This window comes from Convolutriloba macropyga, unplaced genomic scaffold (genome assembly GCF_964194025.1).
Source record: "Convolutriloba macropyga unplaced genomic scaffold, txConMacr16.3 SCAFFOLD_4047, whole genome shotgun sequence".
In the NCBI taxonomy this organism is placed as follows: Eukaryota; Metazoa; Xenacoelomorpha; order Acoela; family Convolutidae; genus Convolutriloba; species Convolutriloba macropyga.
Genome location: NW_027450197.1, coordinates 1 through 23,754, shown reverse-complemented (window position 1 = coordinate 23,754; position 23,754 = coordinate 1). Strand labels below are relative to the sequence as shown.

At 34.8% G+C, this 23,754-nt stretch overlaps 2 protein-coding genes across 2 annotated transcripts; one reads left to right on the top strand and one right to left on the bottom strand.

Moving 5' to 3' along the window:
- Window positions 1–4,886: 4,886 nt before the first annotated feature.
- On the bottom strand, window positions 4,887–23,276 carry LOC142355700 (uncharacterized; the record flags this gene model as incomplete). Its single annotated transcript, XM_075407779.1, has 6 exons — window positions 4,887–5,209; window positions 5,519–5,794; window positions 6,987–7,298; window positions 19,051–19,659; window positions 19,982–20,782; window positions 23,259–23,276. Coding segments are annotated over 6 exons (2,321 nt in total), but the record flags the coding sequence as incomplete, so codon positions are not given.
- On the top strand, window positions 9,548–13,708 carry LOC142355701 (uncharacterized). Its single transcript, XM_075407780.1, has 3 exons — window positions 9,548–9,590; window positions 13,121–13,254; window positions 13,652–13,708. Exons 1-3 carry the CDS (start codon window positions 9,548–9,550, stop codon window positions 13,706–13,708), a joined length of 234 nt encoding a protein of 77 aa, XP_075263895.1.
- Window positions 23,277–23,754: the final 478 nt, after the last annotated feature.

Sequence of the window (23,754 nt, the reverse complement as noted above, 5' to 3'; positions counted from 1 at the left end):
CAAGACACAAAATATTACGTGCCGGGGTCCTGAGGAGTATGTGTTTTCCCAATTTCCCGCCAGATTCCTTGCAAGTCTGTTTTATACAATTTATGTGTCAACTCAACGGTTTGTGGGAAAAACGTTTTCTCCATACTTTGAGAACGAGTTTTGAAGGGAAAAACTATACTTGCCAGGGAGAAAAGTTATGTGCAAATTGCTGACAATGAGTATAGAAATTGCAAAAACTTGTAAAATTGTAATTTTATTGTTCCGACCACCACTTTAGTGAGGAGGGAGGAACTATATACTCAACTGGGTTTTTTTTTGTTCAGTCGATTTTGGCCGATCGATATATTCATCGTAGAGAATTGTGAGAAGTATCAATGAGAAGCCCGTCCAGCGTAGAATACGGAATTAAAAAGTTTTTTTTCAATTTTCGTTTTTTTACAGGGAGTTATCGAGGTGTAAATTTTTGTGAACATTCGACTGTTTTTGTTCACAATTTCAGTAATTTTTGCTTAAATTTGGCACAATTTCGACTTACTGACCTAGAAACCTTAAAACAGACTCCCTAATCTAAAAAGAGCGCTAGTTTGAATTAGGCGCCGTACAAAAGTCTTGTGGAATTAAAACTTTGCCATTATTTCAGATTTAACTCGATAATTATACGAAATGCATCGTCCTTTTTTTTAATATTTGAAGAATTCCACGCAACAACTGGTCTAATTTGCAAACACTTGGAACACGTGGAACAATTGGAACACGTGGGCGCGCGACAAATCAGGGAGAGGTTTGACAATATCATGGATACTTAGAATCAGAGACTTATTGGTTTTTATTTTGATGCTGCCTTTTTTCAAAATATTTTGCTTTTGTTTTTTTTTTGTTGTTAATTACTGACAATATTTTTTTTTTTCACGGCTCCGTTAATTACAGCTCCAAGTTACGTAAATTTGAGGCCCAATGTAGATACAGTTTGTTTTCAGAGAACCAAAGGTTTTTATGGCTTTGCGGAAGAGTTTTAGTAAAATTTAACTGAAATCTTGTCTTTCGCCTTCAATTGTTATTCTTTTGGTAGTCTGATTTTTAAGTTAAACCACTCAAAGATCTAAATTTCTTCCTTCAGAGGTACAAGTGAACCTTTTCTATTTATTCGTTTGTTAGCTAATGTCTAATATGTTATTGATTGTATTTGTTTTAAGGAAATTTCTGTGATTTTTTTGAACTTGTCATTTTTTATATTATTTTAGTCAACACTTTGCTTAGTCTCAAAAAGTACAGGTCAACCTTTCCTCCATTTAGAATACAAACTAATTTTGTGGCCGATGGTTTTAACGGAAGTTTTCTTGCATTTGGACTTTATGAGCTTTCATACAAAATTTTCTGACTCTTGTGCCTAATTTTCCATTTTTGCTATTGTTTTTGTTTCCTTTGTAATTTGTAACATTATTTAACAATCTATTTGTTAATCCCAATACAAGTTTCGAACATTTGAAATTGAACATACTTTTGGTTGTCATAAAAATATGGTTTGAAGGGCTGCGACACCGTTCTCTTGCAGAAATAGGTAGAGTTTTTTATTTTTTTTACATTATTTGTTGTTAATTTTTGTTGCCATATACCAAATATTGTGTAATTAGAGGTCTCAGTGGCCAACTATAGATAAACAAATGAAATTAATAACTGACATTGGTAATTAGCTAATGTTGTTTTGACTTTCCAAATAAATTTCTAAAAAAAAAGAGTAATATTATTATTCAACTTATCTCTTTTTTGTTCTGGTTTGCGTTCTTTTCGTATATTATAATGTTGTATCATTTTCGTAAATTAGCCTCACTTTTTAAAGCTCTTTTTAATGTTTTGATGAATCAAACAATAGTTTTTCTGTTGTTTAAATGTTTTAAATGATGTCTTCAGGGCTTAGACAATTTGTTTCCGAAGAATTTTGTGAAGTTTAGATACTTTTCAGTTTTTGTGGTGCTTTTTATTGTCAATTTGTGATAGCCGTTTTACAAAAAGACAATATAATGGTTGAACAAGAAGCAAATGAACATCTTGTATTCTCGCGGTTAATATCTTATAAATTTAATGACTTCAAAACTGTGGTTTCGTAAAGTTCAGCTTGTATTTAACTGTAGATTATTAGTTCAGCTTGTATTTTATGTTATTTTATACTCTTATGATTTAGCCTCATAAAAACAATTGCAATTAATGTTCCGAGTAGTTGCACGACAAACTGTCGATTTTTTAGTCGAAACCTTTTGTTGGCTATGAATTTTGAAAATATTTGTATTTAATAAAAAACGAGACAGACTTTTGAGATCTGCCAATTTATTTCTGTTAAATTGTAGCTAAGCATCTCTATATACAATTCACATCATTTGTTGATTTAAATACAATTTGCTCTTTATAACTGTTTGATTTTTCTCAAATGGTCTTTCTTCTTGGAACAACCGGATTTCATAAAACCAACTTTCATGATTTTTGCATATTTGCCCCCTTTTTCGTAGGCTTTTGTTTTCTTTTCACAGTATCACAATAATGGGCATCATTTGATTTACAAATGCCGTTAACTTCAAAAAATGCAAACGAAGATTTTTAATATTTTTAGTGATGAGCTTAATATTTAATTGATTGGGAGGACATCGTTTTCGTGCATAATTTGTCCTGCAAAATTTTAGTTTTTGCCTAGGTTTGTCGTTTTTTTGTAGTCGTGTGATATATCCTGGATATTGAAAGGCCTCAGTTGCTCTCTATTGAGTTAAATAATACTCTCTCAATGAGTTTAGTTGATGTGTAAAATTTCTAATCAGTTCGAATTTAATTCTTTTTTAAAAAAGCATTGCTTTTATAAACTTTGCGCCTTTTGGTCATTTCTAGTCGACTTGTTGCCAGGTCGCATTGAGGAAAAGTCCCATATTTTGATCCAAAAAAGTGCCCGTTAATCTTCTCAGTAAAAATTTTATCTGATGCCATTTTGATTTGGTTATTAGTGGTTTTCAAAAAATGGACAAGGAGTGTTGGTCGTAATTAATATTTGTAACTATTTGATTTTTTATTGTCATCTTTTCTGGTAGTCATAATATGGTAACCACAGGTCTCATAGGCCCTCTAGAGTACATTGTTTTTTTCTTTTAAAAGTTTGTTGAACGATATGTTGATATGTTAGTTTTTTATCTCTTCTTCATTTGGTAGACAATTAAGTGAAAAATGTAGATGAGCGGGGTCGGAACATAATGTGCAAACGCACATTACCGAGCCTCCTTGTTCAATAATCAAGTCAAATATCAACTTTCGGCCTGTGTTTTATACTTTAAAGAAAGATTTCTTTACTGATTGTCAATTTCATTTTTTTTCAGTTCCGAAAAACTGTTTCTAACTATTTCTCCGTAAAATATTACGAAAAGTAATTACATTTGTATCAAAGGTTTTCGTTCTTCTCACTTGTTTGCGAACGTCAAATAGTAATGGTTTATCATACTTATATATATTATATATATATATATATATATATATATATATATAAAGAAATATATATATATAATAAAATTAAAAGATTCTAAAATAATTTTTGTGAGATTTTCTTTTGCTGTTTAGATGAAATTTCAACGATATCCTTAATAACTAAGGGAGGCGCTGTTCACCGCTTTTGTTTTTCTCAGCTTAAATATTTTCAAAGGCCTTTTTAGTCTCTAAATTGAAAAAAAAACTACACGGTAGACAAATTTTTCAGTGACCCGCCTAGGGTATGTTTTTTTTTGTTGAATGCGACAAAGATTGAAACAATCCTTTGAAATACTAATTTGTGTGACTCATAATACGCAGGAGCGAGATTTATTTAAGTTTCCAATTCATTTTGCACTCGAACAGACGCAATAATTAAGCCAAACGAACTAATGAAAGAAATTATTATAGAAAAACTTTAACCGAATAAAGGTGAAAAATAATCAGCTCTGGATGCCCAGCGAAGGCAAAAAGAAAAACACAAGTCTGCATGTCATAACTCAGAGAAAGTAGAAAGTGAGCGAAAAACGCAGAAAATCGGTAAATCTGAACTATAAGAACTAACTGATAATTAAATAAAAGAATTATTTAGAAAACGGTTTCCAATTTCAAATGTTTGCTTGTCGAAGCATTAATCTGAAGATGAAATTTGGTAATGGAATAGATGTTATCAACTTAATTGGCTCTATGAAACAGAAATTACTGAACAAGTTTTTTGTAATATTCTCTTCGACTTCCAATTTTTTGTTGTTTAAGTGGTAGCTGTTTCAGAATCCAAAATTTTGGGTGTTAAATTCAGAAAGTAAAATGCTTCAAAAAGTAACATTTATTATTTCCAAAACGAATGCCATAGCCCAATTCTTAGCGCAATAATTATCTTTTGGGCTAAACTTGTAAGCATCTTCCGGTTAATAAATGCTAACAGTCCGCTTATTTTTTCCGTTTAGCTCTACTCGTTCACTATATTCACTCGTTTTGCTCTTTCTGCTTAAGCCTTTTATATTTTGCCTATTGTGGTCAAATAACGTAAGTTAAAACACTCACGTGCACATTTTAAAATGCCCAAAGTCTGCAGTGCCAGAAGTTAAAATTCCAGAAGTTACTTCTTTTGACTTTCGTCATTTTAAAACGTGCGCGCTTCGTGTTTTAAGCATGGTTACGTGACTCTGCAGAAGTCACTTCGAAATTCTGACTTAATATCTCGAACCACTTCGGTGTTCTCGATAAACGACAGAAGTTCTCGGTGACTTCAAGCAGAGTCACGTAACCTACTTTGCTACTGTCAGTCCACATATTCTTACTCTCTATCTATCATTCTACTTGAGAAAGTCTTGAGCCCTCGATCGAGACTGTTTATGATCCAACTCTAGTGGGGGAGCAGTGGGGGGGGGGGGGTTGTGGTCAACCACGCGAATCGGTTACTCACCAGTTCTGCACGTGAGAGATGAAATATCGCTATCAACAGGCGTATATGCACCGCCTGCGTTCGGGTGAGAGAACTGAGACTTGGCATAAATTGTGTAATCGGTCGAGACATCCAACCCAGTAAAAGTCTTCTCGGCCGCGTAAGCCTCGAATGTCGAAGGGACACTTGAGGCTGTGCCCTTCATGATTGAGTATGCGTAGGTGTAGTAGGTTGCATCACCGAAAGAAGGCTGGGTAACTGCTATCTTGCAACTTGAGGACGTTTCTTCTGCAATTGTGAAATTGAGAGGCTCGGGTTCTGTAAAAAATTGTAAAATTTAAATAGAATTTTGTTCCTTCTTCTAAGAAAATAGAATGCAACTTCTAAACACCCACCCCATTAAAATGTTTTAAATTCTGAAAAATTTATCTAAATTGTGAAATTCTCTCAGCGAAAATTGACGAAATCAGATTAGAAATTTGAAATTTTTCAGCTTCCTCCTTTTCAAAATCCCCCACCATTTAAAATTTGCTAGTGTGCTTGCGGGTCGTAAAAGTTGTATGCCTACTATTCCTGGGGGCCAAAAATGGAAAATATCCACACATCGATAAACTCAAAGAAATTTACTTGTAACAATATTAGTAAATTCCAAAGCATCAGCTGCAACATCATCACACTTTGCAGTCACTTTTATCGTATACAAATTCGCTGGAATCAAATCACTGGCGTTGAAACTGGCATCTGTGTTTCCATCAAACGTCCGTGGGAATCCATCTCTGGTATCCTGCGTTGACGACACCTCGACTGTGTATGACGTCATGTAAGTGTTTGCAGGTGTTGCGATGCTGGTCAGGTCAATGTACGTTGGATCAACAACAGGAGTTGCAGTTACAGTTGATGGTTCTGAAATCAAGAATAAATGAAACGAAAGCAGAAAAGAAAACTAAATAAATTGAATCTTTTCTCAGCGACACCCCGCCCCCACCCTCGTACGTTAGCCATTCCCCCTGCCCCCCCCCCCAGTTACAGAGCAGATGCCATTATATAGTAGTAAAATAGTAAAAAATATATGTTAAAAATATATATCAATTGCTGTTTTGTAATTTCTTTTTTTTTTTGGGGGGGGGGGGGGGGGTGGGGGTGGGGGTGTTTGAGCAAATATAGTGAATGTTATAATCTTTCAGAAATTCAGCGCATTTTTAGCAAAACTTTTACCTATGTATGATTTAGACAATTCTTTGACTCTCGGTTTGACTGTAAAAAAAATCAGTTATGGTAACTGACGACTACCTGTGCAGCAGCCTTTGAGATGATTTCTTTGTGTACTTAAGAAAACTGATTGTTGAGCACGTTTCTACTTCTTTTCACTCCGATTAATGAACCCCATAATCTGTTCATAGTAAAAACACAGACTGAGGAATACTCTGATTCAGAGCTGATTTACAATGTTACTATGATCCGTGCTATCCGGACCCTAAGTAACATAGTAAATCAGTGCTGATCCATTATGTACGAAGTGTAAAATATGCAAATCTTCGATGCTGCATACTAAATGCAGATAAGCTTTTTTGTCCTGTATTGTACCAAAAGTCTAAAATAGGACATGATTATAATATTCACAGAGTAAGATGGAATTGAAATACTATGGATCAGTAATGATTTTGTCTGGTTCAGTTTTTATCTCAAAGTTGTAGGACTCTTCTAAGATATCTCAGTGGATCAATCTAATAAGATCGGAATAATAAGCAAGAAAATTAGACGATCTTATAAAATCGGATCCACAAGCAAGAATGATAGAAGATCTTATAAGATCGGATCTATAAGCAAGAATAATAGAAGATCTTATAAGATCGGATCCATCAGCAAGAATAATAGAAGATCTTATAAGATCGGATCTATGATGAAGAATAATAGAAGATCTTATAAGATCGGATCTATGATGAAGAATAATAGAAGATCTTATAATATCGGATCGATAAGCAAGAATAATACAAGATCTTATAAGATCGGATCCATAAGCAAAAATGTCAAGATCTTTTAAGATTTGCTTTGCATCGTCGAATGACTGGAGATGATCAGAGGGAGAAATTCTTACTGGAGCATTGGTAGACAACGATTTCGTCACTTGACTGCTGGGCATCGTCGGCATCGCTTGTCAAACAGTAGGACTTCAAAGTCACTGTATGGTTGCATCCGGATACCAACCCAGTCACTGATATGCTTTGGGTACCATCCGTGATAGATTGGGTTGCTGCGTTGTTTAATACTGCATTTGGTGTGCTGGTCAGTGGACATTTGATAATGATTGAGAACTTTTTGGCGTACCCGGTTGAAACAGAGATTCTGGCGAATGTGAGTGTTGTTTTATCGATAGCCGAAGCTGAGCCAAGGGCTGGAGTCACGGGTTCTAAAAAAATAATAAATTTTGTGGCCCATGCGATGAGAAACAACAATAAACACGAAAAAAATGAGAATTCTGTGAAATGAAAAAATCGTCAGCTATAATTTGAAACTGACGTGAGCTAAGTTTTTTATGACACTTTTGGAAACTCAGACTAAAAATAACTGAAACCAACTCCTTAGAAAACTTGATACGGCCTTATGAGGAGCTTTCCTAAGCATCGTAGTTTTTCAGAACGGTCAATATCTTATCCAGTAACGAAAAATGATATTATAAAACTTGAATGAAATAAGCGTAACTAGCGAGAAATGGAAATTTGGTTCAAACAATAAACTAAGCCTAGAATGAACTATGAATGGATTGGTAAAACCATCTTAAAAAAATTCGATCCAAAAAATTAAAAAAAACGCTAAAAATCAAAGTGAAATTGCCGCATGTGAACAAAAAATTACTAGCGAGCAAGCGAACTTTTTGTTCAAACACTGATTTCTCACTCTATCTCAAAATTAGAGCAAAAAAAAATTCATGTCGCAAAATCACTCGCTTTCTCGCACCACTTCAGGTTTCGGCGTGACCGAAATAACTACTCCAATTTGACTTAAAAATAATGAATTTGTGTGAACAGATGTTAAAAAAAGACAGCGCCGCAATACAATTCAAATTCTCTGAATTTTAAACATAACCGACTAACGTCGGGTGAATTGCTCTCAAACGACCAGCGAGCAGTTGGCTTCGTCAGTACCTAAATACGGTTTAGTGAGGCTAGCTTAGCTTGATTCGACTGCAAAGTTTTCTAGCCTTGTTAGTAAATAAATCAAATAAAAAACTGATATTTTAAAAATTTGCAAAATATTGGAAAATTTAAAAGATAAGCTTCCCCATTTCGCAGTGGAAAAGTTAAAAACTGTTTTTTGTCTCTAGAGTTATATCAGGTAATCCTACAAGACATGAAAAGCTTCGCTTCGTTGGCCAGTAATGATCGTTAAACTCAAAAATATTCAAAAACTTTGAAAACAATCGCAAATTTTAAAATCTTGCTGAAATTCAAGATATTAAAATCTTCAAAAATATTTCATTATCTCGAGAGACTATCCAGTATCCTTTTTTTCAGCATCAATGAGATTCACTGGCTCAAATATCGATACACTTAGAACAATAATCTTCCGAAAATTTGAAAAAATAAATTTTATCATAAAATTGCTAAAGCTGGAGTCATTTAAATATTGATAACCATGACATTAACTCTAGCAAAAACGCAATAGATTATCATCAAACATTGGAGGAGATCCCTTGGATCCTTGTGCCGGAAAAATGATTTTAAAAAATTCAAAAAGATTCAAAAAATGAAAAAATTGCTATTTTTTTTAAATTGCCGATATTAAAATCTCGAAAAACATTCCATTACATCTAGAGGCTATGCAGTAACCAATAATAAAACTCTAAAGGAGCTTATGTGGCCCTTGAAGCTGGAGAAACCTAAAAAATATCAAAAGTTTTCAAAAAACTTGAAAAAAAAATTGTGAAAAATGGGTAAAATTGAGCGTTTTTAGGGATCGATTTTTCGCGTTTGAGCGGGGGGGGGGGGGGCTGATGGGAAGTGGGTGGGCAACAGTGGGGTGGGGGTGTCGTCAACCTCTAAGAACCGCGCTTCACACCATAAGTATAAGTCTCCAAAACTGTTCGAGCTGAAACAGAGCTGAAAGGCTCTAAGAGCACTTAATGCCCTCTGTGCGCTTCCTGTTTATCCCGTTCTTGAGGACGAAAAGTCAAAAGCGTCAGACGAAAAATTGGTCAAGCGAATAATCGCATAAAAAAGACCGACAGGACTAATATAATTGCTACAAACTTCGTTTGAGAGCAATTAATTAAAAAGGAGAGCGCCTAAACAATAGCCGTTTAAGAGGCTGACGGCGGCTAATAAAAAAGGACCGGAAAAGATTGAAAATTCAAACAGAGAAAAATACGCACAACCGGTTCTTTGGCAATTCAATTCCGACCGCAATTTAACCCAAATCTTGACGAAAATGTAATGAATCAGCGGTTATCGTAAAAGCTTAAAAACCCAAATAATTGTGGCGTATAGGAAAATAAGAAATATCAGACTTTTTTGATCAATTATGCGTTAAGGTACTAAGAATCACAGTCCTCTTACACCATTTCATTACCAGGAAGTATTTTGTTGCTACAGATAGCCTCCTGTTACAAACAGCTAGCCCGCAGACTTACGTGTTGTGGAGAAGAGATAGCAACGGATTATGAGCATAAATGAGTTCAGAGAAATGTTGAACAACATAATAGGTATTTCGAAAATCAACTTGCTTACAAAAAAACGTATTGAAAGAAAATTGATCGGCTCACTTGAATTGTTCCAACATCCACTATTATTATTATCATCCCTCCTTAAAAAGAATCCTTTAATCACATTGGAAGGAGTCAGTTGACATTAGTATCAGTGTTAAATAATATCAGAGAGTATGATAATACACTCAATTCGCAAAATTCAGCTTAAAACAAGAAATTATTAGTTTAAGAAAATACTAGCAGGCCCGCAAAAGCATCACAAGAAAATCATTCAAAAGAAAAGATAGCAGGTTGAAAAATCAGATTTTTTGCACCATCTGGGGCTGGAACCTATGCCCCTCGTTCAAAAGCAATAGGTATTACGTTTCGTCACCGATTTGTTTGGTTTCAGTATATTAACCTATGTGCCAACACTTGTTTGTTCAACCACGTTTTCTGCTTTACCATTTTGCATATTTAAGGAGCGCTAAGACTTGTACAGATAACGATATTCTACATGGTGGCATAGTGTAACTCATGTTCTGCGTTAGGCTGCATGTATAAGGAGCGTTTAGAACATGCGATGAAACGGAGCTTAAAAATACAAAAGTGAAAATAGAAGAAAGAAACGAAAGAGAAAAGACAGAGGAAAGAGAGAAAACGAACGCAGAAAAAAAGAACAGGAAACAGACAAACAAAAGAGAGAAAAGGAGAGAAAATAGAAAAAAAACAGAACAGAACAGAAAAGACAGAGAAACGAAACACAAAAAAGACAAATGAAAGTGGAAAAGAGAAACACAAACGAAAAAAAACCAAGACAGAAAAGAAAAAGAGAAAAGAAGGAGAAAAGAAAGAGCGAAAAGAAATCGAGAAACGAAAGACAGAAATGAAGGAAAAAAAGGCGAAAAAAAGAGAAAAGCAAAAGCAAAAATAGAGAAAAGCGAGAGAACAGGAGAGAGGAGAGACAAAAAGAAATGCAGAAAATGAACAGAAAAAAAGAGAGAAAACAATAAAAACAAAAGAGAGAAAAGACACAGAGAAAAGCAAAAAAGAAAAGAAGAGAAACGCAAAAAGGAAGAGAGAAGAAAGAGAGAAAATAGAAAAAAGGAGAGAAAAGAGGCAGGAAAAAATAAAAGAAACGATACACAAAAAAGAAGGAAACGAAAAAAAGAAGAAAGAAAAAGGAAAGCAGAAAAAAGAGGAAAGAAAGAGAGAGACAAGAGGGACGAAAACGAGAGAGAGAAAATAGAAAAGCAAGACAGAAAACCGAGGGATAAAAGAAAGGCAGAAAAGAGAAAGAAACGGAAGAGAAAGAAAAAACAAAAGCAAAGAGAAAAGAAAAAAAACCTAAAGAAAAAACGAAAGAGAGGAACCAAAGAGAGGAACAAAAGAGAGAAGACTGAGAAAGAAAGGCAAAAAAGAACAGAAGAGACAAAGAGAAAAGAATGAAAAATGAGAAAAAGAACCAAAAAAGAAAGGCAGAAAAAAGAATAGAAAAAAGAGAAAAGAAACAAAAGAGTAAAATAAGGAAGGGAAAAGAGCAGAAAAGAGAGGCAAAAAAGAGGAGACAGATACAAAAGACAGAAAAGAGAAACGCGAAGAAAAAGAAAAGCAAGTGAGAGAAGAAAGAGAAAAACAAGAGATAAAAAGAAGGAAAGAAAAGAGAAAAGAAAGTGAAAGGAAGGAGAAAAAAGAAATAGAAGAGAGACTGAACAGAAAAACCGAAAGGAAAGAGAAAAAACAAGAGAGAAAAGGAAAGAAATAAGACAGAACAGAAACGGCAGACAAATAAAAATGAAAATACGAAACGGAGAAATGAAAGCGAAAATCATTTCAGAAAAGAAAAAAAAAGAGAAAAGCAGGAGAGAAATGAAAGAAGGAAAAGAAAAAGAAAGGCAGAAAAGAAGGAGATGGAGAAAAGAACGAAACATTAGAAAAAAGAAAGGCGTAAAAGAACAAAAAAAAGAAAAAAAGAAGGACGGAAACGAAGGACAGAAAAGAAAGTGAAAAGCAAGACAGAAAAGAAAGCGAGAAAACAACGAAGGGCTGACAAGGAGAATAGCAAGAGATAGAGAAAAAACAAATGAAAGAGAAAATAACAAAAAAGTAAAGAAAAAACCTAAAAAACGAAATAGAACAGAAAAGAAGGTGAAAATAGGAGAAAGTACACAAACAAAAGAGAAGAAAGGAAGCAAAAGAAGAAAAGCAGAAACCAAAAGAACACAAAATAAAAAGGAACGAACAAAGAAATACAGAAACGAAAAACAAGAGAGAAAAAACCAAGAGAGAAAAGAAAAAGAAAAGAAAGACAGTAAAGAAAGGGCAAAGAAGATAAAAAAGTTAGTCGAAAACGAAAGAGAACAGAAAGCGAAAAGAAGAGAAAAGGAGAAAAAAGGACAGAAAATATAGATAGGTAGCGAGAGTAAAGAAAGCGAGAAAAACAAATCAGAAAAGAAGAGAATAGAGAAAGAAGAAAGAGAAAAGAAAGAGAAAAGGCAGAAGAAACACAGAACAGAAATCAAAAACCAAGAAGAAAAAATGGAAAGGAAAGCAGGAAAGCGACCAGAACAAAAAATTTGAAGACAAAAAAGGAAAGAACGACAAAAAAATGAAGAATTAGAAAGAAAGTCAAAAACAAATGTAAAAAGAAAAGAAAAAAAGGAAACAAAAGAAAGAAAAAATCAGAAAGAAGAACAGAAAAGAGAAAAGAAACAAAAGAAAAAAGAAAAGAAGAGAAAAGAAAGAGATAAAGCTAAAGACGAGAAAGAGAGCGAAAAAAAGAAGGAAGGAAAAGAGAAGAGAGACAGAAAAGAATGAGAAAGGAACGAGAGAGAGGAGAGAGAAAACACAGAAAAAAACAGAAAAGTGAGATCACAGAAAACGAAAAAAATACAAAGAAGACAAGGAGAGAAAACAAAGCAAGAAAAGCAAATCAGAGAAGAAAAGAAAAAAGAAAAAAGCAAGATACAAATGGAGAGAAAAAAGACAAAAGAAAGATAAAAAGAAGTACAGAGAAAACAGACAAAAACGAAAGATAGAGAAAGAAGAGAAAAGCAAGAAAGTCGAAAAGCAGAAGAAAGGCAGAAAAAACGAGAAAAACAGAAATGAGAGCGGAAAAACAAAAAATAAGAAGGCATGAGAGCAAGGCAGAGAGAAAAAACAGAAAAGAAAGAGAAAACGAAACGATACAGAGAAAACAGACAGAAAAGAACGATAGAGAAAGAAGAGAAAAGAAAGAAAAGGCAAAAGAAACTCGGAACAAAAAGAGAAAAGCAAAACAAGAAAAAGCAAGGAAATCGAAAAGAACAAAGAACTGAAGAAAAAAACGAAAGAGAAGAACAAAAGAGAGGATTAGAAAGAAAGGCGAAAAATATAAAAACAAAAGAATAGAAGAAAAAAACAAAGAAACAAAAGAGAGAAGAAAGGCAGTAAGAAGAATAGAAAAGAGAAAAGAAATAAAAGAGAAGAAAGGCAGAAAGAATAACAAAAGAAAAAAAACAAAAGAGAAAAGAATAGAACAGAAAATAAAGAGATCAAGATTAAGATAGAAAGGAAAGAGAAAAGAAAGCGAAAGGAAAAGAAGCGAAAGAGAAGAAAGAGACAGAAAAGAGAGGAGGGAGAGAGAGAGAGAGAGGAGAGGAAAGAGACGAAAAAAAAAACAGAAAAGAGAAGACAGAAACTGAAAAGTACAAAGAAGGTAGAGAAATCAAAAAGAGAACAGCAAATCAGAAAAGGAGAAAAGAAAACGAAGAGAAAAGCAGGATACAAATGGAGAAAAAAAGACATAAAAGAGAAAAAGAAACAATACAGAGAAAAGAGAAAGAAACGAAAGATAGAAAAACATAAAATACAAACTAAAGAGAAGGGGGAGAGAAAAGAGCGAAAGAGAGAAAAGCGATACAGAAAAAAGAAAAACGGAAAGAGAACAGAAAAAAAGCAGAAAAAAGAAGGAGAGAAAAGAAAGACAGAAAAGAAAGAGACAATAGAAAAAAAAGAAAGAAGACAGATAAAAGAGAGAAAATTCAGAAACAAAAGAAAGAAAAGACAGAAAAATGAAAAGACAGAAAAGAGAAAGAAAAGAGAGAGAAAACAAAGAGGAAAAAAAGGAAAGGGTAAAGAAAAAAAGCAGAAAATAAGAATAGAAAAAAGAGACCAAAGACAGAAAAAAGGGAAAAGCAAGAGAGAAAAGAAAGAGAAAAGAAAGAGAGAAAAGAAAGAAACGAAAAAACATAAAAGCAGAACAGAAGGACAGAAGAAAGAGGAAAGAGAATAACGAAAGACAAACGAAAGACAGGAAAGGCAGAGAGGAAATACAGAAAACAGAGAAAAGCAAAAGAGAAAAGCAAGAGATGAACGAAAAAGAAAAAAGAAAGAAGAGAACTGACAGACAGAAAAAAAAAGAAAAAAGCGAATAGAAAGAGAAAAGAGAGAAAAAGAAGAGAGAAAAGAAAGAGAGAAACAAAAGTCAGAAAAGAAAGCGAAAAAAGAAAGAGAATGAAAGACCAGAGATAATCGAAAAAGAGAAAAGAATAGACAGACAAAATGGAATAGAAAGAGGAAAAAAGAAACAAGAGAGAAAAAGACAGAAAGGAAAAACAAAAAAAGAGAAAAGCAACGAAAGACTGAAAACAAAGAAAAAAGCAAAAGAGAAGAGCAGAAAGGAAAAAAAGATACGAGAAACTAAACACAAGCGGAAGAGGAACAAAGAGAAAAAATAATGAGAACAAGAAAGACAGATAAAAAGAACAAAAAAGAAAGAGAGAGAAAGAGAGAAAAGAAAGAAAAGAAACAGACAAAAGAAAAGACAAAAAAGGAATACAGAATAGGAATACAGATAAGAAAAGCCAAAGAAAGGAGGAGAGAAAAAGCGAAAGAAGTACAAAAAGAAAAGAGAGAAAAGCAAGAGAAAAAACAAGGACACAAAAAAGCAAAAGAGAAACACAACAGAAAAGATAGAAAAAAGCAAACAAGAAAAACAGTAAAGAAAAAAGCGAGAAACTTCAGAGAAGCGGAAGAGGAAAAAAGAGAAAAAAAAAATGAGAAGAAAGAAACAGACAAAAGAAAGAGAAAAAATGAACAAGAGAGAAAGACAGAGAAACGAAAGAAAGAAAAGACAAATGAAAAGAGTCGAAAAGAAAAAGAAAGAAAAAGAAGAGAAAAAATAAAAAACGAAAGAGAGAAGGCAGAAAAGAGGAACCGAAAAAAGAGGAGGAAAGAAGAAAGACAAAGCAAAGAGAAAAACAAAGGAGAAAAAGATACGAGAAACTAAAGAGAAGCAGAAGAGGAACAAAGGAGGAAAAAAGAGGAACGAAGAGGAAAAAAAATCAGAAAAAGAGACAGATAAAAAACAGAAACGAAAGAGAGAAAGAGAGCAAAATAAAGATAGAAAAAAAGACAAAAGAGAGAAAAGACAGAAAAGGAACACAGAAAAGAAAGCAAATCCAAAGAGCAGGAGAAAAGAAAGAGCGAAAGAAGAAGCTCAGAATGAAAAAGAAAAGCTAAAGAGTACAGCAAGAGAAGAAACACAGAAAAATCAACAGAAAAAGCACAACAGAAAAGAAAGAGAAAAGCAAGAAAGAAAAATAACAAAGAGAAAGAAGAGAAAGAGAGAACAGACAAATGAAAAGAGAGACAGGAAAAACAGAAAAGAGAGAAAAACAAAAAAAGAGATAAACGGAAGATACAAAAGAAAGAAGAGAACAGACAGAGACAAAAAAAGAAAAAAGCGAATAGAAAGAGAAATGAAAGAAAAAGAAGAGAGAAAAGAAAGAGAGAAACAAAAGTCAGAAAAGAAAGCGAAAAAAGAAAGACGGAAGAGATAAAAACAAACGAAAAGGAAAAGAAAGACAAAAAAGACAGACGGGAAAAACAGAAAAGAGAAAGAAAAGCAATGGAGAAAAGCAAGAGATAATCGAAAGAATAGCATAGACAGACGGACGGAAACATAAAACGAATAGAAAGAGAAATGAAAGAAACAGAAGGGATAAAAAGACAGAAAAGAAAGAGATAAGCAAGAAAGAAAAAAAAAACAGAAAAAAAACAGAGAAAGGAACGACAGAAAAGAAGGAGAAAAGCAAAAGAGAAGAAAAACAGAAACAAAAAAAGCTACGAGAAACTAAAGAGAAGCGGAAGAGGAACAAAGAGAAAAAATAATGAGAACAAGAAAGACAGATAAAAAGAACAAAAAAGAAAGAGAGAGAAAGAGAGAAAAGAAACAGACAAAAGAAATGACAGAAAAAGAATACAGAATAGATGGAAAGAAAAGCCAAAGAAAGGAGGAGAGAAAGAGCGAAAGAAGAAGTACAGAAAGAAAAAAAGAGAGGAAAGCAAGAGAAAAAAGAGGACACAAAAAAGCAAAAGAGAAAAACACAACAGAAAAGATAGAAAAAAGCAAACAAGAAAAACAGTAAAGAAAAAAGCGAGAAACTTCAGAGAAGCGGAAGAGGAACAAAGAGAAAAAAAATGAGAAGAAAGAAACAGACAAAAGAAAGAGAAAAAATGAACAAGAGAGAAAAGACAGAGAAACGAAAGAAAGAAAAGACAAATGAAAAGAGTCGAAAAGAAAAAGAAAGAAAAAGAAGAGAAAAAATAAAAAACGAAAGAGAGAAGAAAGGCAGAAAAGAGGAACCGAAAAAAAAGAGGAGGAAAGAAGAAAGACAAACCAAAGAGAAAAACAAAGGAGAAAAAGATACGAGAAACTAAAGAGAAGCAGAAGAGGAACAAAGGAGGAAAAAAGAGGAACGAAGAGGAAAAAAAATCAGAAAAAGAGACAGATAAAAAACAGAAACGAAAGAGAGAAAGAGAGCAAAATAAAGATAGAAAAAAGACAAAAGAGAGAAAAGACAGAAAAGGAACACAGAAAAGAAAGCAAATCCAAGAAGCGGGAGAAAAGAAAGAGCGAAAGAAGAAGCACAGAAAGAAAAAGAAAAGCTAGAGTACAGCAAGAGAAGAAACACAGAAAAATCAACAGAAAAAGCACAACAGAAAAGAAAGAGAAAAGCAAGAAAGAAAAACAACAAAGAGAAAGAAGAGAAAGAGAGAACAGACAAATGAAAAGAGAGACAGGAAAAACAGAAAAGAGAGAAAAACAAAAGAAAGAGATAAACGGAAGATATAAAAGAAAGAAGAGAACAGACAGAGAGAAAAAAGAAGACAAGCGAATAGAGAGAGAAAAGAAAGAAAGAGAAGGGAGAAATAAGACAGACACGAAAGAACGAAAAGAAAGCAAGAAAAGACGGAAGAGAAAAAAAAGAAAGACATAAAAGACAGACAGGAAAGAGAGAAAAGAGAATAAAAGACCAGAGATAATCGAAAAAGAGAAAAGAATAGACAGACAAAATGGAATAGAAAGAGGAAAAAAAGAAACAAGAGAGAAAAAGACAGAAAGGAAAAACAAAAAAAGAGAAAAGCAACTAAAGACTGAAAACAAAGAAAAAAGCAAAAGAGAAGAGCAGAAAGGAAAAAAAGATACGAGAAACTAAACACAAGCGGAAGAGGAACAAAGAGGAAAAGAATGAGAAAAAGAAAGACAGATAAAAAGAACAGAAATCAAAGAGAGAGAAACAGAGAAAAGAAAGAAGGAAAAAGATAAAAGAGAGGAAAAACAGGAAAAAGACAAAAGAGGAAAAACAGAAAGGGAGCGCAGAAAAGAAAGAGAGGAAAACGAAAGAGAGGGTGAAAAAAGGATCGAAAGAAAAACGAAATACAGAAAGAAAAAACGGAAGAGAGAAAAAATACAGAAAAAGACAAAAGAAAGAGAAAAGAAATTGCAACAATCTTTTGGAATTTAAAAACGCTAAACAAAATCTTGACCGTGTCGCACATCTATCTAGGTAATTCAAATTTCTTTATCATTTTTTCATCATTTAAATGGAGAATTTTTCATCTTCGATTTTTTTCGGAATTTTACTTAAAGAATCTTTATTCTCTCAATATCTGTGATGCATCGCAAATGTCAATCAAGGACTGTTTTCGTGTGAAAATTTTTTCGGCGATGGAATAAATTTTTATAAGCGGGTTTTCAGTCTTCGCCCTATTTCAGCATCCCCAGTTTTTCAGTCGTTGACCATTTTGGCACAGGCAGGTTTCCGAACTTGGGCAGCTTTTTGGTCAATGACCTATTTTTGCATCCACGGCTAATCATTCATTGACCTTTACGACATAGGTAGCTTTCAAGTCATTGACCTATTTTTGCATCCGTAGATTTTCGGTCGTTGACCTTTTTGGCACAGGCAGCTTTTCGGACATTGGCAGCTTTTCGGTCAATGACCTATTTTTGCATCCACGGCTAATCAGTCATTGACCTTTACGACATAGGTAGCTTTTAAGTCATTGACCTATTTTTGCATCCGTAGATTTTCGGTCGTTGACCTTTTTGGCACAGGCAGCTTTTCGGACATTGGCAGCTTCCACGGCTAATCAGTCATTGACCTTTACGGCATAGGTAGCCTTTCGGTCAAAGACTATGCTAGCAATAGCAAGCATACATGCAAAACGATGTGGCGCATGGTGTTCAGAGCTTTCTGTCGAGGTTGAATTTATAGATGCTTAACAGCAAGGGATTTAGCCTAGTGGTTTGCGAATGTTTTTATACCCTGATCGAACTCAACAGACCCCGGTTCGAATCCACCTCGCGGCACTCAAAATGCATGCAAAACGCTAGGCTGCATGTTTAAGGGACGCTAAAACATGTGAAGATTAGGAGCTTAAACATGGTGACATAGCATTCGAGTTAGAATTAATATATAGATACTTAAAATCGTTTCGAAGAGGTCAGAATTCAGAAATTATCAAGTGTAAAATTTGGAAAAGTTGCGGTATAAAACTGGTAGCGGCCTTATACGCCGCTGTACTAAGTTTTTTAAGTTCTCTACGGAACCGTTTAAGTCGTATTAAATTTTCTTATTTTCATTCAAGGTGAAAAACCTGGAATTAAACATTTTTTATTTCGTTTCTTAGTGAAAAATCGAATCCTTTTCTCTTTAAAACTAAGCCATACCACGCTCCGACATAAATCTTAGGGCAAAAAAAAAATTTTTAATTTTTTTTTAAAATTGGAATATCATTTTCATTTTAACCGGCTAATTTGTATAGCAGAACGGCTAAATCAATAAAAACAAATATAAAAATCAGAATAAGAAGCCTTAACAGAGTATTTTTTCCCTCAAAGACGGTTTTTTCCGAAGCGGATTGAGATAATGTGATAGGCAAAATGGGATTATTATTTAATTAATGCTGTGATAAATAAGCTTCCCACTTTACCTCCTATTTTTCTTACACGTGAATTAGTAAAGTGAGCGGGAGTTTACAAAACTTGTATTTTTCTCGGAATTCCTGCCCTGATTTCCTGAAAATGATGCACTTAGATTAAAACAACAGAAGAAAAGACAATTCTCAATCATTTGTGATTGTGATTGGTACGATGAGGATAGTTGTTGGGGGTGGGGGGGGGGGGGGGGTTATTTCAATCATTACTAACTTGTGCACTGTGTATCTGTCACTTCAGTTCCAGAAGTATAAGCCCCAGCAGCTCCAATTCTGCACCGCAGAGTCACCCCAAGTGTGTACTGACAACCCGGACTCAACCCGTCGATTGAAAAGGGGACACTTGTAACTGTTTCTGCAGAACCTCCTGACTTCGAGACCGAGTTTGCTTCACCACAAGACGCCCTAACTTGCATGTCGGTAAAACTTCCAGATGTAACTGGAGCTGTTGCAACGTTGATAACATCAGTTGTCGTGGGATCCGTAAAGGTTATGGCGCTCACTACGTGGGGAGTCGTGCAAACTTCGGTGTCATAGAACGTCGAGGCGTTGTAAACTGTACTTTCGGAGGTACAAAATGGTCGAACTCTAATATCGTAAGGACATCCACGCGATAGCCCATTAACAGTTTTGCTAGCGTCCGCCGTCGCGGTAACGCTGTCAATCGTTTCGTAAACGTCATCGCAGTTAGCCTGGCCAGAGGTTATCCCGATGCTGGCTTTTGCGATTCCACTGGCGACCTTGACCTTGGATATAGTTACTGAAGTTGTTGGGTTTGCAGACAGTTCTGGTACGGATCCGCTTGTGACAAGGTTGTCCGGTTCTAAAATTTTCGAAGAATTGCTATAACTCAACTTGTTCATGAGCAAAAATGTCATCAAAAGTTGCTTCCTAAATTATCAAAAATATCTACGGTATCATTCCTAAGTTGTATTAAGTAGGCTCTTTATTTTAAAATTATTTAAACTATACCCATATTTAGTCAGGCCTAGTCCAGGCATATCAAAAGAGCCAACTCGACTTTAAATAAGTACATCCATTGAGGAATTCTAGTCAATATTTAAGACCACCTAGATTTCCAGGGTCTTTTCACAATTCATGGTCTGGAATACGGTTCCTAAAGTCACTCAGAGATAAACTCTAACGTGTGCACTGGTTGTAGTTAAGTGTTGCTCCCTGTACATTAGCATTTTGAAGGGTACAGAAGGCGTTGACAGCCAGATTGTAAACACAACCCGGAGTAAGACTCGAATACGTCGCACTTGTTCCGCTGAATGTGGCAGCATTACCTGAGGGTTCCGCACATACCGTCTGGGTATTATCATCTCTGGTCAACGTACCCTCGTAGCCGGCCGAAACCCCAGTTGCGACCCCAAACCCACTTATAGTAAAACCAGAAGTTGTAACAGTTGTTTGATCGCTCGCAACTGTGACCGTGTCGGGTTTCAAGCAGAACTCAACCGCATCCGCCTCGTTTACCTGTTCTTGACTAAATTTTACAGTCGTTGCGATGTTGTGAATACTTCCTGGCGGAGTCAACAAAGTGTTTACTGTAAATGAACTTCCTGCGGTCTGGGCAACGGACGAGCGAGTATCCACACTTGAAGTGTATGACGTCACAGATAAACCGTTCAGCTTTGTTGAGTCAAAAGGCCATGAAACAGTCACACTGCTGGTCGTTTGACTTGCGATTGCAACCACATGTTTGGTGCAAAATTTGTGACCGGTTGTCTCGCTTTCAAGCGTACCACATTTTAACACAATCGTCATATCGTAGCAAGTCGCGGCAGTTAAACCAGTCACAGTTTTGGTGTTGGAGCCTCCGTTGTATTTGAGGAAGAAATTGTCATATTTGCTTCCGGCAGTTTTCAAAGCGTTGATGCCAGTTATAGTCACCGCAGTTGTGGTGACAGTGAAACTTGTTTCTTGGCCCACAGTTGAAGGTTCTAAAATTTTAACATTTTTTGCACATCGCATTAGAATATACCCAGTGACACGAACGTTAACACATTCAGTAGAAAAGTTTCAAGATATAGATTTTTACATCGAAACTTGGGATATTTTTGCAACATCTTTGTGTTAAATTTTCATCATCAATCTCAAGATTTGATTAGATCATAGTAAAACTGAGTATTTTCTTGAAGCGAATGTGGAAGTTTTGAAAGTTCGTTTTCTTGACATTTTCTCGCCAATGTGTTCGTGATATATCAAAGTTAGTATCATTGGGTATATTGATTGAATGATTAGAGAGAGAATGCAATCAAAAGAATTTTTGTGCAATTATGAGTTGGAAAATAGAGATAGAAATCCCAATAGAAATCTTTCCGTGAATTAGAGGGGGCTGTTCTGTTTACGATGTTCAAATCAGCACGATTATAAATAATACGCGCAGCTTTTTGCAGAAACCTATTCGAGAGAATAAAAAACTAAAAGAAATATTTTTATGATCATGGCACTAAATCTTCTGCACACAGAATATTTGACATCCCAGAATGCATCACGTGACTGCATAGGGTACCGGAAGTTTGCGACAGAGCAAATCAGCGCTGAATCAGTCCAAAGGCACTCTATTTTTTTCTGCATGGCCATTACTTCGTCCGTGTCGCAATTTACACTATTCTTGATTTCGGTGAAATTTACTAAATGAAAAATAATACGCTCATTATAACTCCCACCTACGAAAATTTGCTGTTTACACAGTTCGAACTTCCTCGTTGGTATTTTTACCGTCAAAATTGCGTAGCACGCTGTGACGGTTACATGACAATTTACCCAATGCCATTATACCCAATGCCAAAATACCTAATGCCATTATACCCAATTCACATTGATATTTTCGTTCCATAATCCGAGTACTAATTAGCAGAAAATAGCTCTTACACGTATGATTTAACAACCGGACAATTTAATCCCACGCTCGGTTGTGATAGTTTAATATCAAGTCCCACGGTCCGCTGAGGCATGGCCATGGCCATTAAATGTGTTAAAACATAGGGTAACAACGCCTACTAATTTGTTGTCAGATTATTGAACGGAAGTATTAAAATACATTGGGTATAATGGCATTGGATATATTGGCATTGGGTATAATGGCATTGGGTATTTTGGCATTGGGTATAATGGCATTGGGTAAATTGTCCTGACACCCGCTGTAACCATACTATTCCAATTAAGCTTCTTAGTAAGCTTGTGAACAACTATTTCAAATAGCAGTAAAAAGCTACACAAATATGACAAGGTTCTGCCCAGACTTCAATTGAGCGCACAAAAACTTCCAACTTTTTGCAGGATAACTGCAGTTCGAGCAAAGTCAAGGAACTCTATTTTATCGTAATGAAGATCAGCTGAGCATAAAAAGACGTAAAATATTTCTGATATGAAATGTATCGGAACTGAATTTGGGATATTTGTTAAAATGTGGGGTGGGCCCTGAAAGCTATCTTGCAGATTGGTTTGCATAGGAACAACATTTATGTGTCAGGTAAAATTTAACTGTAAGTTGTAGCCATTTTGAGATTTTTCTGGTTAATTGAAGCTGTTTGATGTCAACCTTAATCTACTCTCTTTTAAAAATAGGGATTACAAAAAAATTACATACTAGGATAGCAACATACTTATAAAATGTAAAAATAAAAAAGTTTCTGTCGTTGATGGTATTGATTTTTCTTCATCCTTTCATCATATTACAAGCAGTTCTTTTTGTAGTTTACAGGGTTATTAAATGTTTCAAAATTCAGCAATTCAACTATGTGAGTTCTCGGTTCGAATGATATATCTACCTCTCAATTACGGCTCAAAAAAATTCTAGTAAGCAAAGTTTTAAAATCTTAATGGAGAGTTGAAACTTAATGCGCAAAAATGTCCATTTTCCTGTTATAGTATTTTTCCATGAATAACTTGTAGTTAATTTGTTTTTGAAACTATTGGTAACTACTATAATCTGGCTTCCTAATGGCTGCACGGAGAGAAAAATTAAATAGAATTTGTTAAGAAACATTTTACGACGACGCCTGCTTTGAAAATATATGAACAGACGGTGTCCAGTTTATTGCCATTTCAGCAGTTCGCTATGCAAAATTGACCTCTAAATTTTCTATTCGAAAAATGAGAAGTTGAGGCTGACTTGAAACAAATGGTAATGCCCAACAGAAAGGAAAGCAGACAGAGGAATCTTTTTATTGTCCCTTCCGATACCCCTTAATTGACATCTAATTATGTTCTCTCGATGTCAATTAACAGATTCCGGGGTCGATGAGGTTCTAAAGTGCTATAATGATCCTCTTTGCAGTAGGAAACACAAATCATAATTTTATTCCAATAAATTGCATTTAGAAGTTGGAAGAATGCATTTATTCAGACATTTGTTCCCGAGCATCAGTGATAGAATGAAATGACAAACGAGAATATGGTACTGGTACTTACCGGCCACTAAGCCCGGAGCTGAAAAGGATTGACAGTTATTAGTATCAATTAATAATGCAGTTGTTATAACCAATCGACGAATATGCGGGCCTTTCTATAATAGAACAATAAATTTACGTTCCCATTTTGGTAATATTACGAGAGATTGTGGAGGAGGAGGAGGAGGATCTATTCGCAGTAAAAACAACACCACACGAAGGGGGTGGGGGTAGTATAATGAGACAATCCTAAAAGTCGTGTTGATTGATTATGGGCCTGAAAAATTCGACCAAAATAGAATATTTATTAGGATCGTAACAGCACCGTATATATAGCCAAGAAAAAAAATCAACAAAATGTTGTCAAGTTTACTACGTCACCGTACTTCGCCCGTATTATGATTAATAAGATGCATACTAAATCCACACTAAATTTAATAAAAATGATATGAACAATAAAATAGCCAGAGAACTGTCGGAGAAGAGCATGGACTAGAACACGATTTTGCAGCTGTACA